Source organism: Apiospora aurea, assembly GCF_038362705.1.
Source record: "Apiospora aurea strain CBS 24483 chromosome Unknown utg000003l_segment0_segment0, whole genome shotgun sequence".
NCBI classification, from domain to species: domain Eukaryota; kingdom Fungi; phylum Ascomycota; class Sordariomycetes; order Amphisphaeriales; family Apiosporaceae; genus Apiospora; species Apiospora aurea.
This window is the reverse complement of record NW_027117390.1, coordinates 817,757-833,519: the sequence shown is the minus strand read 5'-3', so window position 1 is coordinate 833,519 and position 15,763 is coordinate 817,757. Positions and strand designations below refer to the sequence as shown.

At 46.3% G+C, this 15,763-nt stretch overlaps 3 protein-coding genes across 3 annotated transcripts; 2 read left to right on the top strand and 1 right to left on the bottom strand.

Moving 5' to 3' along the window:
* Positions 1-4,950: 4,950 nt before the first annotated feature.
* On the top strand, positions 4,951-6,444 carry PG986_004094 (uncharacterized protein; the record flags this gene model as incomplete). Its single annotated transcript, XM_066840316.1, has 3 exons — positions 4,951-5,133; positions 5,253-5,664; positions 5,822-6,444. 3 exons carry the CDS (start codon positions 4,951-4,953, stop codon positions 6,442-6,444), a joined length of 1,218 nt encoding a protein of 405 aa, XP_066702943.1.
* A 285-nt stretch (positions 6,445-6,729) lies between these two features.
* PG986_004093 (uncharacterized protein) lies at positions 6,730-8,183 on the bottom strand (the record flags this gene model as incomplete). Its single annotated transcript, XM_066840315.1, has 2 exons — positions 6,730-7,151; positions 7,229-8,183. The coding sequence occupies 2 exons, from the start codon at positions 8,181-8,183 to the stop codon at positions 6,730-6,732; spliced, it is 1,377 nt and encodes a 458-aa protein (XP_066702942.1).
* Positions 8,184-9,226: 1,043 nt separating this feature from the next.
* Positions 9,227-9,730, top strand: PG986_004092 (uncharacterized protein; the record flags this gene model as incomplete). The annotated part of the gene is made up of 1 exon (XM_066840314.1): positions 9,227-9,730. The coding sequence occupies one exon, from the start codon at positions 9,227-9,229 to the stop codon at positions 9,728-9,730; it is 504 nt and encodes a 167-aa protein (XP_066702941.1).
* Positions 9,731-15,763: the final 6,033 nt, after the last annotated feature.

Here is a 15,763-nt window from a genome sequence, read left to right as displayed (position 1 = left end):
CCGAATCCGGAATGTCACTTCTCATACTGTACTTACTATACTATACATACGTACGTAGATTGCTTGCTTCCGCCGCCCTCGCCATTCGCCTCGCTTCGCATCGCATGGGCGCCCGTCTGCAGTGTTTCTGTATTCGGCCTCATCACCTGACAGGAAGCATGCACGCCCGGCATTATTGGCTCACGTCCCGGGGCAAAAGTAGAGAGGTATTCTCTCCCCTCATCACCTCATGCGCGCTGCTCCAACGATGATCACCGTGAGGCTGGTCGGGATACCCTGGGTTCAAGTTCACACCCCCGCTGACCAGAGCAGTTGCGATCTGGGCTGTTTCCTTCACCCGCCAATGGGACCTCACGTGCCCTCCTATTGACTACATCTGGGGCAAAAGAAGGGGGCCACTGGAGACCACCCAAGCCACCGAACACTGACCAGAACCCAACCAGCGACGGGACTTGAAGGGTCTCGTCAATGCGAAACCTCCGCGTCTCGGTCGCGACCGAACGACAAAGCCAGTGCGCATTACGACAATCTGATGTTTTCTCGTTTTCTGGAGTAAACGCCAGTTACGTGACGATCTAGACGGCCCTGGGTGGCCCGCTTGTCAACGTAACTGCGAGGGACGAGGAGCCGAAGATAGGCTGGCCGGCGCTGGAACCATTCATGGCACATCAGGCCTCGACCGAAAGAGGCTGTGTGCACCCAGGTGTGGTAAGCCTACGTGGCTTGTGAGCTGGTGAAGCCAGGTAGTAGACTTTCCAGCACTTCCTCGCCAATAGATGCGAGACGACGAGGCTCGTTTCAGGCTTTTTTTTCTCGATGCGTTGCGTTGCGTTGACAACAAATTGTGATTCCCTCTCGCTCACCCCGACCCTTGCCCCTCCCTTCCCTTCCATCCTGGCCTTCCTTCTGCCAAAGAATATTCCTTTGGGTCACATGCGGCATTCCGTCATTATACAGCGGTCTATTGCTTTGCTCAGACTGCTTTTTCAACCGTCTGACAGAAAACAGGGTTCAGACTAAGAGAGGGAAAAGCAACAGTACCGTACAAGACTCGCGCCGGACTCGCAAGCTGAGGAGAGGGAAAGGCAAAAGGCAAAAGCAAATGGAAACACTGAGCAGACGGACTGACCTGCAAATGGGGACGTCTCTGGCAGAAGTCCACCCATCCGGCCCGCTGCCAGCGAATAGTAGGGATCCAGCCACTGCTTTTCTTCTGCCGCCGGCTCCACCCCGGCCAATCGGGACGCAGGGGTCCGACCCATCGTGCTGCTCACCAACGTGTTCCCCGGCTGCCCGGTGCTCGGCCTGGCGAGGCGGTACGCAGGGTGCACGGTGTGTCTAGGTGACCTAGGTGTTTCTGACTAGTCCCGACTCTCGATAGTCCAGAACAGCCTAGGCCGAAAGGGCCCAAAGTGGGTGCGTACGCGAGTTTCCCAGCCAGACTATTGCTGGCGCTCTGCCTAGCCCTGCAGCAGCTCAGTGGGTGGTCGACTTCCTGACCTCCACCGCCGTCGCGCTCGTGGTGGGTATGGGGAAGAGAGCCTGCCGGGATGTAGCTTGCAGGGGCTCCAGCCATCTGCCGGGCTAGCTGTCCATGCCCATTTATGTAGGTACTCATGCATCGACGCACAGAAATCCAGAAAGCCGCAAAATTCGTTTTCGGTGTGGGCATCAGGGAAATACGATGCAATCGCCAGACCAAAAAACTATGTCCACAGTACACCGTTTTCACTCCTTCCACTCCTTCGGTCAATATTATGTAGATGTAAGCCCATTCCTCACGCAGCCAAGCAAAACGCGTAAGACCGCCCGGGCGGAGCTGGCGGCCGCCGCTCAGTCTGCAATATTTCCTGTAGGCCGACGGGACTGCTCTCCAGTGTGTGGTGGGCTCCATCGGAGATAACGGTTCTAGGAGGCCTTCGCGGCAGCAACACCCTTTTGAGCGTAGGCTTGCCGTTCGATGCTACCTACAAAAGGGTTACGAGCCTCCTCTGCGCCTCCGAAAACCGTTTAATTCCCAGTTGTCCAGCCAGCAATCTGGGGGAGCGTTGCATAGAACACGTTGTGGGCACGGTTGACAGGCATTTTCCGCGATAGGCGCGGTGATTTCATCATACTCTCTGGCTGGCAGTCGGGAGAATGCCTCTGGGGTCATGGCAGATACGTGCCGGGTCTCAGTCTCAGGTGAATCGTCACAGTGGGCGATGTCCATTGTGTGTCTTAGGCAGCTGCAGCCGTGATGCATGAGAGTTGGTCCATGTAATCCTGAGTCAGAACTGGGCCCGAATCTGAAAAAAGAGGCTCATTGGCTCAGATCTCCATCTGACCAACGTCTCCTGGTGTTACCATCCACTCCATCCCTTCTGAAAACTCTTTCAAGAATGGATTTCCGACTTTTACTTGGACTGCCTTGGCTGTTTGCGAGCTGTGGGATCAATGGAATGAATGCATGCTGGGTCGAGCGAAATGCGATTCTCGATTCGTGTGTTATTGTTCTATGGTGCAGATCGAGAGAAAAAGAAAGGAAAAGAAAGAATTATTTGACGAATGACCTGAGGGACGCTCTTGTCGCCGCCAACTTGGTATGACGGCATACCCTGCGCCATTGCGCTGCATCAGCTACGGAATGTGCTCAGGCTGTTGCTCTGCTGTTCATTGTATATCTGTCATCAGACTTGTACCCGATGTCAAGTTGGGCTGCTTTAGCAAGGTCAATGGGATGTAGTCATATATTCAGTCCGAGTCAGCATGTCCAGGCATCCATTGCCCGTTGTCCAACCCATCCTCTCCTTTTGACAGCCAGCTGGATCTGATCTCTATCAACTGGCAGATTCTCTGGCTTTGCATATGTGGAGCAATTCGATACAATGGCCCAATCATGTGCAGGAACGGAAAAATTCATCTGGTAGGAACCGGAGAAACCTTCCCATAACCTGACATAGCTTGGTGGCAGGAATCTCCTCGTCCATACCCGAGACAAACTGCATCGTTTATTTTATGCGTCGTAATAACTGAAAGAAGTGGAAACTTCTGCATTTTGTACTGCCTAAGCGAGGTTGAGCTCGTTGAATTGGCCCAAGGGACTAAGGTAGTTGGGAATTCGCGTGCCCGTGTGCCTGTCAGCAAGGCCAAATTAGCGAGGCTCGTAGCATCGAATCTCACATGCTTGAATCGCGGATACGTTATAGAGGCAAGCCAATATTCTTTGCGTGAAGGAACAAATGTAGCATCATGAAAGCATCGAGCAGCGCCGCATCTGCGCATGGTCGATCAAGATCACCGGCGGAGAACGAGCAGAACAGTCCAGGCCAAGTGCTGTCCGATGGTTCCTGCAGTGGCGGGGGAAATAATACAACTCGCCGCCAAAGGGGGATTCTCGGCCATGTGATCTGCACCATCAGCAGTTTGACAGGATGTAGCCGGGTGGAGGTCATGCCGGCAATTGGAGGATTCAGCACGATTCTTCATAGGTTAGTAACGTGGCTCTTCCACTATCAAGGTGATTGGAAATGTTCTCGAAGCCGTCTGGACCATCAGCATCTACTCGGCTTGTGTGCTTTGGAGGGAGCCAGCGGGCGATCTTTTCTATCTTCCTCTTTGAGGAAATGCTCAACTATGAATCATACGAGCCATTTAACCTCTTTTTGAATACATCTCCTGTTGGTATCCCTGGCCTAACCTGACGTTGCGTCCCTGGATAACAGAAGTGGCAATAGCAATAGAAACTTATGGCTGATTCCCATAAGGGAGTGCACTATGAATCTACATCAAAACAGGTCAAGCCCCCAGATTGATGTTAGTGATAATCAGCTATTTGTACCTTTGTTGTTGGTTGCCCAGAGCTCATGGATGCATATCAGTGTCTCTGCAGCCGGGCTTCTCCTGGCCTCTTACGGCCCTGTTGCGGAGTTCAAGTAAGGAGGTCAAGATGCCATGCCAATTAGGAAACTTCTTATAATGAGGCTTGCTGCTTGCGGTATTCACTACTTATCACAACCCACCAATCCCTATGATTTTCTTATTATGGTTGGCGAAAGCCCGATTATTCTTCCTTTGGCTTGGATCTACCCCGAGGTTTGGCAAGAGAACAATTCATTAGCAACCCCTTTTCTATGAAGCAACCCATAATGAACCATAATGAAATATTCACCAGTGCAGTATTTCTTTTGAATCAACCCGGGCCCTTTTTTCTCATACACTGCTACCTGTAAGGCAACAGTTGCTTGCCATTCTTATGGTCGTTGTTAGCGCCTCTTCCATTTGGGCATTTTTTCTAACATGGCATCAATGTCAACATGGCTTAGAAGAACATGAGTCTCGTCAACCATCCAATTTCTTGGAGCAATCGCAACTGATGAAAGCACGATGTTATTTTGGTTACATCATCACATCCCAGAGCGTTTCTCGTCACTGCTTAACAGAAGCCATCAATTCTACCATACCGACAACCTCTTTTCCCTAGAACTGACCATAATTTGGGATGTTGTATTCAATTCTTTGAAGATTTCTTCGCCGCCTCAAACTCGGATATCTAATCGACCACCTTATCGGTGACCACTTGATTTCAGTGTCATCATTCTTTCCATCACTGGACCTTTATCCTGCAGTTGCTTGCAGTCAACCGCAATCTGCTTTACTAAGACGTTCTATTCAACGACTGTAGACCTCACTACCAGCAATTCAATCTCAACCTTTTCTTTCTCTCCTTACTCATCAACAAGTAGCCTCCATTTCCCACCTCGGCATGACAGTGGCCAACAGTTCCTTCCCAGGACGGACTTATTGAGTGTTCTTAACGTTAACCATCACCCTCTTCCGGTAACCTGGTCCTGCACATATCTGACAGGAAACAAATAAGCGACTCGTCTCAACACGAAACCAACCATTCCGTCCGACCCTCCTTCATTACCCCCTGCTGTTCCCCCATCCGGCCTACCTTTGGACGCAACCATGGATCCCACCATCGAGCAGATCCTCGCCGTCAGTGATCGAGCATTTCTTCACGGCGTCCTGACAGATCTCTGCATGGAAAACGGTTTCGTCCGCCAAGCTGTTCTCCAGCGATTCACGGCCTTGCCAGATGGCCCGAGCACCAACAGCTCAAGTGCCGGCAACGCTGCCGGCGGTGACCAGGTGAGACACCACTTGTTCTTTTTTTTCGCTTTTGACTTTGTTCCATCTAAAACTTCCTCGTCCGATTTACGATTGCCTGTCGCATCTTCCCTTTGATTTGCTGACAAAGTTTGTTGAAGGCGGCCATAAAGCATGACCGAAGCAATGCCAGCAACTCTGACACCCGAAACGACATCAAGCCCGAGGCTTCCCGAGGTGCCGAGTTATCTCTCTACGACATCCCGCTTGCCCCTTCCGCTTCTTCCGCCCCGCCCGCTCCATCTCCTCCTCCGGCCTCTGCGCCCCCTGAAGTTTACGACCTGACCAACCACTCGGACATCATGGTGATTGATGACGATGGTCCAAACGACAGCGGTAGCGAGTTCCATGACGACGATGCAGATACGCTCTACCACAGCGGCGGCGACGAATCCGACTCCGATCTCGCCAGCGCTTCCGACGAAGACGAGCCTCGTCCGCCGAGACATATATTCCCGCCCACCATCTTCAGCGTACAAGAGTATACCAGGCCGGGCGACTTTTCTCTCCTCGGTAAGTCCGTTTTCTCCCCTCTCAAGTCCCCCCCAAACATCCATGCTCCAGCTACCAATTACATAACCCACCACGACGACCAAACTCCTTCCTTTTGGGATAGCATGACACCCCAGCTAACCATGGAGTCTCGCTCCTCTGCCCCCCCGCCCCGCAGCCGGCAACAAGACCCGCCTGAACCTCTACAAGTCCATCTCCGACCACATCAAAGTCGCGCAGAGCATCGACAAGCTGACGGAGCGCCTCCTCGACTGCAAGGACCCCGCGTACGCCCGCCGGGCCGCCGCGCGCCTGCACCGCATGGAGCTCAACCGGCGCGCGTGCCGCGGCGCCATCGAGCACGTCCTCGACGCCGAGGACCGCGTCCACGCGGCCGAGTACGACCAGGCCGTGACCCTCGCCGCCGCCGCTTCGGGCCGGTACGAGGCCCGCACCGGCGCCCCCGAGAGCGCGGAGCAGCGGCTCGCCCGCGTCGAGCGCGAGCGCCGGCAGCAGGTCGACCGCCGCGTCGCCGAGGTCCGCGAGGAGGCCGACCGCGACCGCCGCATGAGCGTGCTGCGGGTCGTCACGAAGCAGGCCGCGGACAAAGGCGCCAGGTGGCTCAAGGCCTCCATCGCCAGGGAGGCCAGGGAGAAGCGGCAGTGGCAGGCCCAGAAGAGGAAGGAAGAGGCCGCGGCCAAGAAGGCGGCGAGGGAACAGCGGAGACGCGGCCGGGGTCAGTTTGCTTACAGCACCACGCCCAGCGAGGTGGGTAGCATGATGGGAAACGCTTCTGACTAGATTCTGGGGGTGGTTTGGGTTCTGGTGGCGGTTTCCGGGGGACTCGCATCTCAAGTTCGTTTCGATGCATTGCTGAGTTTCGCCATTTCATTTCCCTGCAATTATTTCATCAACACTAGGAAATAGCCACACTTGCTAATCAGTACGACGCTGGAATATGCGAGAACATCTTCCAGGCCATAGATCATAATACTACCAAATCCCATCAGTCTCATTCCTGTTCATGTCTCGATTTCGTTTCGAATTACGAAAGCGCCTCCCAGATCATAACAGCACCCACCCCCATCAACTTCGATGCTGTTCCCGAATAATCTCAATCCTCGCCCTCAGCCAAGCCTGGAACCCAGCAAACATACCGACCCCCTTCCACCGGTCGCAGACCTGCGCGAGCGCCTCGTATCGCTCCAGCACGTACGCGTGCCTGGCGCCGTCGCCGCCGCCGCCCTGCAGCTCGACCGCGACCTTGTGGCTGACCTTGGCGAGACAGACGGGGCAGAGATAAGGCGGCTGCCGCAGGTCCTCGGCCAGGCCAGTGGTGCTCTGCATCATGCAGGCGTAGTAGACGCAGTGGTCCAGAAAAACGGTGTGCCCCAGCTCGTGGGACACCGTGCGAACCAAGCGCGACAGCCAGAGGGTCCGGAGGTGCTCCGCCGTTTGGGTTGGGGGGGCGTGTCGTGTTGCTGCTCCACCGCGACTTGGCTCGCGCGCTGGATCGCCGCGCGCATCGGCGGCGCCCTGACCGACAGACTGCTGCTGCTGCTGCTCGCTGCAATGCTGCGCGTACCGCGGTGAACGTCGGCCGCGGCCACCTGCGCGTCGACAAAGGCCTTACAGTGCGACGCGGGCCATACGTGGTCGATGTCCAGCTCCTGGCTCGCGTCGAGGATCGGGTGGTATCGAGCCGTGGAGACGACGCAGACTCGATTTACCCCGTATGCACGCCCGCAGCAGAAGTCATCCTCTTCGTCCTCGTACAGGTCGTGGTCCACCAGCAGGGCCATGGCGTACGCGTCTTTCGGAAGCACGGAAATCTCTGCATCGAGCACGTCTTCGAGATTCAGCTGCTGGCTGAACACGCCATCCGGGGAGGTCCGCGCGCGGATGCGGGTGCAGTTGCCTTCCTCGGTGGCCAGGCCAACGTATTGGTACTTCTTTGACCGATTCTTCTGCTCCCACGACACGAACCGCAGCTTCTGGGGGAATGGCTTCACGGTGAACCCGTGGTAGAACGCGCCGAGGTACGCGACATAGTCATCTAAGTCTGGGGTTTTTAGCTCGGGATACGAAGAGGATGATGAGTCGTGTGTAGCTGCTCCAGGCTTGGGCTGTGCTCGCAGCCAGTCCCTCATGAAGCCTACTTCTTCCGTGATCTCCGGCACCGCCGCGACGTACAGCGTCCTGCGCGCCCGCGTCGGCCGGTTGCGCGTCTCGTCGTCGCACCAGGCCTGGAAGCTCTGCGTCTCGTAGCCCGGGTCCCACGCCAGCTCGTCCGTGGGCAGCACCAGGGGGCCTGGGAACGAGTGCAACAGATCCCGCGCGACCTGTTCGGCGCGTACGTCAGCCGCCTTTCTGCGACCGCCACCGCTTGGGCCAGCTGAAGGAGCAGGAAGCACCGGAACGCGTCCGGACCTGGTGGCCGCAGCGAGGCGCTGAGCTGGCGAGGTCCACTCGAAGCCCACCTCGCGGGCGTAGGCGCTGGGCTCGAGCTGCAGGCTCCTGTGCGGACATGGCGGTGGCATGACAGCAGCGGGCTTCAAGCCGAGAGGCTCGATGAACTCGATGAGATGGGCGAAGTGGGAAGGGGATCGCAAGATGACGAACGTGAACAACTCAACGCGTTCTCGAATGCTTTAGGCGATACTGAAGGCTTGGCTGCCGCTGCTGCCTAGAGTTCGAGCTAGCGGTGATGAGACGCATTCTCCAATCAGGCCCGCGGGTTGATTGACGGGTGCATTGGTCAGGCTCATGGTTGATGGTAGTTGTTAATGTTCAGCTTACTCAACTCAGCGACTTTCCTGGTGTGGTAGTCTAGTGCTGACATGCTCCTGTGGGCGCTAGACGACATCAGGATAAGGCTTGTTGCTTTGTGTGGCGGTGCATTCAAACCCAGGGGTAAAGGAGGTGGCGTCCCCATCGCTAACACCCTCGACCGTGATCAAGGGCGTGATATGTTGACACGTTTCATATCCCTGACTTCCACCGATTTTCCATCTTTCAACGGCGCTATCTAGTTAATAGTTCAAGATTCACTTGGTAGTACTTACCAAGGCTGTGTGTGCACTTCTCTAATTGACCAGACACCGTATCATAAGCGAAACTAAATGTCATGTTAGCTGGAAATAAACAAGAACTGCATAGCAATAGGATGCCCATGCAAGCGGTTTAAGACAATATTTGAAAAGACTTTTCCCCGTGCCCATCTCTAAGATCTACCGCGGTGGAACTACCCCCGGTGATGACTCACCCGGCCGAGTTCACGGCGAGACACAGCCCTGCTGCTGTAAGACTCCGTTTTAACTGCATAGCACGTGTTTTCCCACGCTCCGTTCGAAGCTATAAAGGATAGCTTTCAAATTCAATAACTACAGTAAACCTCTTCCTACCGCCATTGTATTGTTCCACATGACCACTACGCTTGCTTCGAGATAAGACGACTCTTTTGGCCAACGAGCTACGCCATTGTGCGCCCCTGGAAAACGGCGAGTGCTTCGCCCGAACCCGGGTCCGCCCGCTCCCCGTTTCTCTCCACAGTCTTCTATCGACAAGCAGCACCGCCATCATAATGTCTTCCCACATCTTGACCGACGGCAACCCTCTCCCCACCGCCATGTTGCGCGAGCTAGCCAACTCGAGCGTGTTCGCTGAAATCTCGAACGGCCCGAACGGCGTGCGCCACCACATCTTCCACTTTGCCAACCGTGACAAGCAGACGGGCAAGACGCAGCGGTCCATCGGCATCGCCATCTACCAGACCAGACGCCACGGGCCCCAGAACGGGTACCGCCTCTGCCTGGTCCACGAGGGCTACTACATCGCGTCACCGGAAAAGAAGGAGGGGGAGCCCGAGGACGAGATCGACAGGCTCGAACGGCCTATCCCGCAGGGCCACGAGGAGATGGTGATTATAGGGAGCCCCTTCTGGCTGGGGTTGGATGGGGAAGAAGCCGAGGGGGGAAGGGGAGGTTGCATAAAGGGAAGAACAATAGTTGTAGTTGAAATGGAAACATTCATCCAAATTAAACTTTCTAGTGTCAAGAGCGAACGAACGCGTATAAAGGCGAAGTAGCCGAGGCATATCCATACGGATATTCCACTTTTCGCACATGGTAGTCAATTCCACGGGTGGCGGGTTGACAGCATGGCACGGGCATGAATGACGGGCCCTGTTCGATCCCCTGGACATTGACCAGGACTCTGAAGTGGTTGCGCCAATCGTCCCTGCCATTGGCACACGCCTTGTCGGGGCACCATGTTATATGTTGGAGCTCCATGTTTTGCGGAAGCCCGTACGAGGGAGGTGGAAGCATCCGAAGCCAGTCGTCGTGTTCCATGGGTTGATAAGGGTCCCGGGGATCTGGCATAGTCAGGGCCAAGTTCCTTTCCAGAGACAGTCCTCCCCCCTCTTCGTTTCTCAGTTCCCACTGCCACTCGACTTTGTTCCCCCACGGGGAGTTATAGGGATTGCAGTCTGTGCACTTGTCAGTGCTTTGGAAACTTGCTAGGAGAGCGTCCGCATACGTGGCGTAATGCTCGGGGTATTGGCGGCTGAACGTTGTCCCGCCGTCGTGGGTAGTGGGAAGGAGTGGTGATCTAGACGGATACTCCCGCTTGAACGCCGCGAGAAGGCCGCCATCGTTGAAGGAACGATGAGGGCAGAGGAGGTCGTCGTGGTCTTTGGCTGCTCGTGATAGTCCCTTTTGGACAGCTCGATGTGCGTCTGGTCTGTCTAGTCCATACTTCACGCACCGTTTGACATAGAAGAATTCCTTTTATCTAACTTGTTGGTATATCCAGTTCAGGGGCAATAACCAGTACGGTTTAGGGGGATTACGTGCGTTATACGTACGGATTATCTGTTTTACCGTATAAAAGGGATTTTACGATCCCTTCTTTATTTAAATAAAATATATATTATATAAAACTTAAAATACAACGTAGTTTATTACTACGCGACGTATATTACTTAGCGACGCACCTTAATTTAATTCTAATATAATTAAACTTTAACGCGTAATACTTTTATAATTATAATACTTAATTAATCCTAAAAAAATCGGATAGTTTTAATAATTTAAGCGATACGAAACGGATCGAATTAAATAAGCTAAAAAGTAATAATAAAAGCTTATAATATACCCGAATTAATTTTACGTTATCGAATTTACGGCCGAACTTTAAAACGCGAAATTTAATTAAAACAACGTAAAATAGATTTAATTAAAACAAGGTATTTCGTAAATATATAATTAATTTAAATATTCGAGGGATGCTTCCCGATTTCGCTAATATAAAAAATATAGCTAATTTTTTTACCGCGTTACGTAGCGGCGACCGCGTTAATAAGTATTAAGTTAAACGCTTTATTAACCGTAACCCGGACTTAAAAATTAAACTAAATCGTTAATATAATTATTAAAGGGCTTTTTACGAGAATTTTAATATTATTTCTACTTAGTTTATATTAATTATAAATATAAAAGCGAAATATAGGATTATTAACGAAAACATTTAAAATTTCGACGAAACCGGCTTTATAATAAATATAATCGGGTTAATACTCGTCGTAATACACGCCGAGCAGCGTAAAAAAACGAAGTCGGTTTAATTTAATAATTAAAAATAAATAAAGGCGATTAAATATATTAATTTATAAAGTTAATATATTTCGCCGTTTTTAATCGTTTAAAACTAATATTACTTCGCGAACTAATCCCGCGAAATGGATTTATTAGGCGATTAAATAATTAAGTTAATTTTTAATAGTTAAATTAATAACGAAACAGGTTTAAATTAAATTAAACACTTTAATAAATATATTAAATCGTAAATAAAAGGTCGTTACCGCCTCCTAATTTTCGATAACTATAAAAGCTATATTTCGGCCGAATTCGAAACATATTACTAAAATAACGATATTATTACTATTAATATACCTCCTTATTTATCGCACCTATTTTAATTTTTCGATATAATATTTTATTCGCTTTTAAAGCGTGTTTATTTAAAAAAAATAAACTATTTATTAAGGCTTTTATAAACTATATTATTAAACTCGAGTTTTTTATTACTTTTAAAGCCGCGTATTTTACTATTTTTACGGAAATTAACATTAAATCTAGATTTAACGTATTTAATTTAATACTTTATAACCTTAATAAAGTAATTAATAAACTAAATATACGTTTCCGGACGCTTATATTTAACCTATCTTGTTTAAGGACGGCTAATACCTACGACCTTTAAACGTTATTTAACCCTTAATAAATAATTAAGCACTCTATTTATATTAAAAAGAAAATGTTTATTTATTAAAGAAACTCTCCGACGTCGATTTTAAATACGGTAAACTAAATAGCGAAAAGTATAACTAAAATAGCTTATAAAATAACCCTTATAACGTAATTCACGGTCTAATTAAACACACGGTTTAATTAAACACTTTCCAAAGCCTCGTACAACGAAATATAAATTAATTCCACTATAACGCATTTAATATATTAAAATTAATCGGAATCCTCTTTTTTAAATACTTTTATATTATTTTAATAAGTACGCGTATTATACCCGGGCTCCCCGTAGATTTTATAGCGTCGCGGGCGCGTTTTAAGCCTTTTTGTACGATTATTATTTCGGCGCGATTTATCCTGTAATTATTTATTAACGTCCTTTTAAAACTATAGGTCTTTTTCTAGTTTATATACGAAGTAATCCTTTATTTTATAGCCGTTTTTTTTCGTACGGCGGCGCCGGTTAAGTATTTTATTTATTTTTCGTAGTACGGTTATTTTACTTTTTAAAAAAGCGAGCCGGTATATTATTTACGTTATACTTTTCGTAATTTAGTTAAGTTTAATTAAAATCGACGTCGGAGAGCTATTTTAATGCCGTACGATACGGTTTCGAACGTATTCGGTTTAAAATTAGGCCTTAATCGGGTTATTTAGGGTTTTTAATTTTTAAGGAATAAGTAAGCCGGAAAACGTCCCCGGAGGTATTAGAGTACGTAGTTTTATATTTAATTATAAAATAATATATTCCGGATTATACGGAACGAGTCCGGTCCCTCGAAAGCCTCCTTGTATATTCGAAACGGTAAAAATCGCCTAGAACGCTTTTAAAAACGCTGGTAGGAAGTTTTCTTTTAAGATATAGGTAATATGCGCCCGTATAAAACCTTTAATTTTTTTCCTGTACGCCTTTTTTAATATACGAAAATAGCCGATATTAAAAGGCTAAAGTTTATGCGACGAATAAAACGATATATAAAGTATAATAATCGAGTTTTTTTTATAATAAAGCTTAAAAGTTATCGAGTAATAGTTTTTATAGCCGTTAAAAATTAATAAGCGGTAAATACTCTTCGTACGAAACTTCGTATATTTATTGAAGTATCGAATCTAGTCCTCGCCTTTTTTATTTATAGTCCAGCTATTTTTAATGATTACGATTACTTAGTTTTTCGGTAATAGGCTATTTTCGTATTAAAAAAAAAGTACGTTTTCCCCGGTAAAAATAATATACGAAGGGATAACGTAACTATATAATTCGACGCTTTATATTACTATAACCTATTCCCGGTTCCCTTATTATATTATTTTAAGCTTTCCGCGTTAATCGGAAATAATTACGACTATTTCGAACGAGATTTAATTTATAAAAAACCCGGTTTCGTCGAAATTATATATATCCTCTTTTTAAATTTTATATTTATTAATTATATTCCGTACAAAAATAAACTACGCGCGATACGCGTCGGGATTTTCGTAAAAGACTCTTTAATAATCGATTCTTTAATTAAAACGCGTCCGGATGTCACAGTTACAGTAATTCGGGAGGTAAAGCTATAGGTTATTGCTTTATTATAGAAAACCGAAAAAGATAGGGAAAAAAGGAAAAGGTCTAGCCTTACCGGGACGATTTCTTTATTTAAATAAGTGGGGAAAAGTTAGGTAACGCTCGGGCTATTTTTCGCATGCCCTTACCCTATTTTAATTAGTAAAGCTATTAAAAGCTTATTTTAAAGTACGCCATAATATTACCCCCCTTTTTAAAATAGCTCGTCCCGAGATATATTAAGTAAAAGATTAATACTATAACTACTTAAACTTATTCCTTTATTTAAATTATTATCTCTTTCGACTTTTTCATTATACCGTTCTCTTTTCGAAGGCGGCCGGTTTATTATTATTTTCGTATAGCTCGTTAAACGTATCGTTTTCGGCCGCTTATAATTAATATTATAAACGTATCAAGGAATTAAAAGCTTCAGGATTTTACTCGTAGTAAGTTTATAATTACTTGGCCGCATTTTTAAAATTCTCTGCGGGATACTAAGTTAAATCGGGATTTTATCCTTTTTATTTAACCTAATATTATAATTTCCGATAGTAAGTCCTTAAGCTAGTAATATAGTATACCTCCTATTTTTTTTTTCGCCTAGTTCGACTACCTTATCATTAAGGTTTCGTGCCGCTTATTTAACTAAGGGGTTATTCGGGTATTTTTTAAGTCGGTCTATATAAAAAACTTTAAAACCTATCCATCTTTTTAAAACTTTTAATAAATACGAGTAACCGATTTTTCGTTCGATTTTATAGTACTGTCGAGTTAAAGAATAATCGAGCTTATCGGCAGGTTTTATAGAAAACCAGGTTTTTTTAATAATAAATACCCGATCCTCGATATCGAAATCTGGTTACCGTCGGTATTTATTTTCTTAATTATATATTCTCTATTAAGCTTTAGTTATATTTCCTTTAATTGCTTTATAATAATTAACGATTCGCTTTATTTAATTTTATACGGTTATTTAGTTAAGCTTTTCGCGTTCTTTTAAGTTCGTTATATTTTTAGTCCTAGCCTCTTAATCTTAGGTAGATTTTATAAGGAACCTTATTTCGATTTCGTAGGGGGAATACCCTATTAAATTTTAGGGTAACGTAGCCTAGGCGATATTTATAACTAGTAAAGTTTCGTCCTAATCGTTTTAATAATGGTTAGTAAATACTCGTAGCCTTTATTTAAGGTATTAAATCGTTACCTTAGCTTATTCCGCCGTTTAAAAGTAACCTGCCGAGGATAGTTTTTATTTAATTCTTAAGATTTTTAATACTTTATTTATAAAAGTAAAGGTAAACTACGATTCTCGGTTTAAAGTTATTATTAAGGGGTAATTATACGTTCGGTATAATTTTTCGTAGTATAATCGGGCTGTTTCGGTTACGGTAATAGTTATCCGGTAAGCGATACTTTATATTCGTTTCCTTAATTTATCGATTATTAGTATAATATTATCGTTTCCTTTTTTATTTTTAAGTATTATTTTAAAGTTTACAGCGATAGCGTTTTAAGGTCGTAATAGAATTAGTAATAGGTATAAAAAGCTTAGTGTTTTATCGCGGGGAACTTTACTCGGCCTATATTTTATATAGTTAATTACGAATATATCGTAATCTTTATTTAATCTTAGCCATTAATATTTTATTTATATTAACCGCTTAGTTTTATTTTTTCTTAGGTATATTATAAAGGTTCGAGAGTAAACCTTATCGATTACACGGGTCCGAAAATCGCTTTCGTCGGGCATAATAAAGCGGCTTTAAAACAGAATAAACCGTTCATTAATAGTTTATTTTTATGTTTTATTTTCTTGGGCTTTTTATTTATATATTTTTAACCCCGGATATATAGTATTCTTATATAAAAGAGTATCGGTAAGTTTATATTTAAAGCGTTTAAGTGGCTCCTCGATTAAATATAATTAAGAGCTCGCTTCCTTTTTAATCGGGCAACGCGCTTTTTTTAAAGCTTAAATAGGGCTATAGTTCGTTAAGCGTCCTTTTTATCTTTTTAAATTTTAAAATCACCCGCTTTTTTAAAAAGTGCGTTAACGAAAACGTTTTTCCCCCCGGTTTATAAGTGATTATAAAATTATATTATAATAACGTGTTAGCTTAAACCGCTTATTTTACGTTAAATAGTCGTTTAATATCGAAATATTAAAGTGTTTCGTGATTAATAATTACGAGAAATGGTTAAAATCGTTATAATTTTATTAGTTCCGCTTTTTAATATTTAAACGCTTTTACCATTATTAATA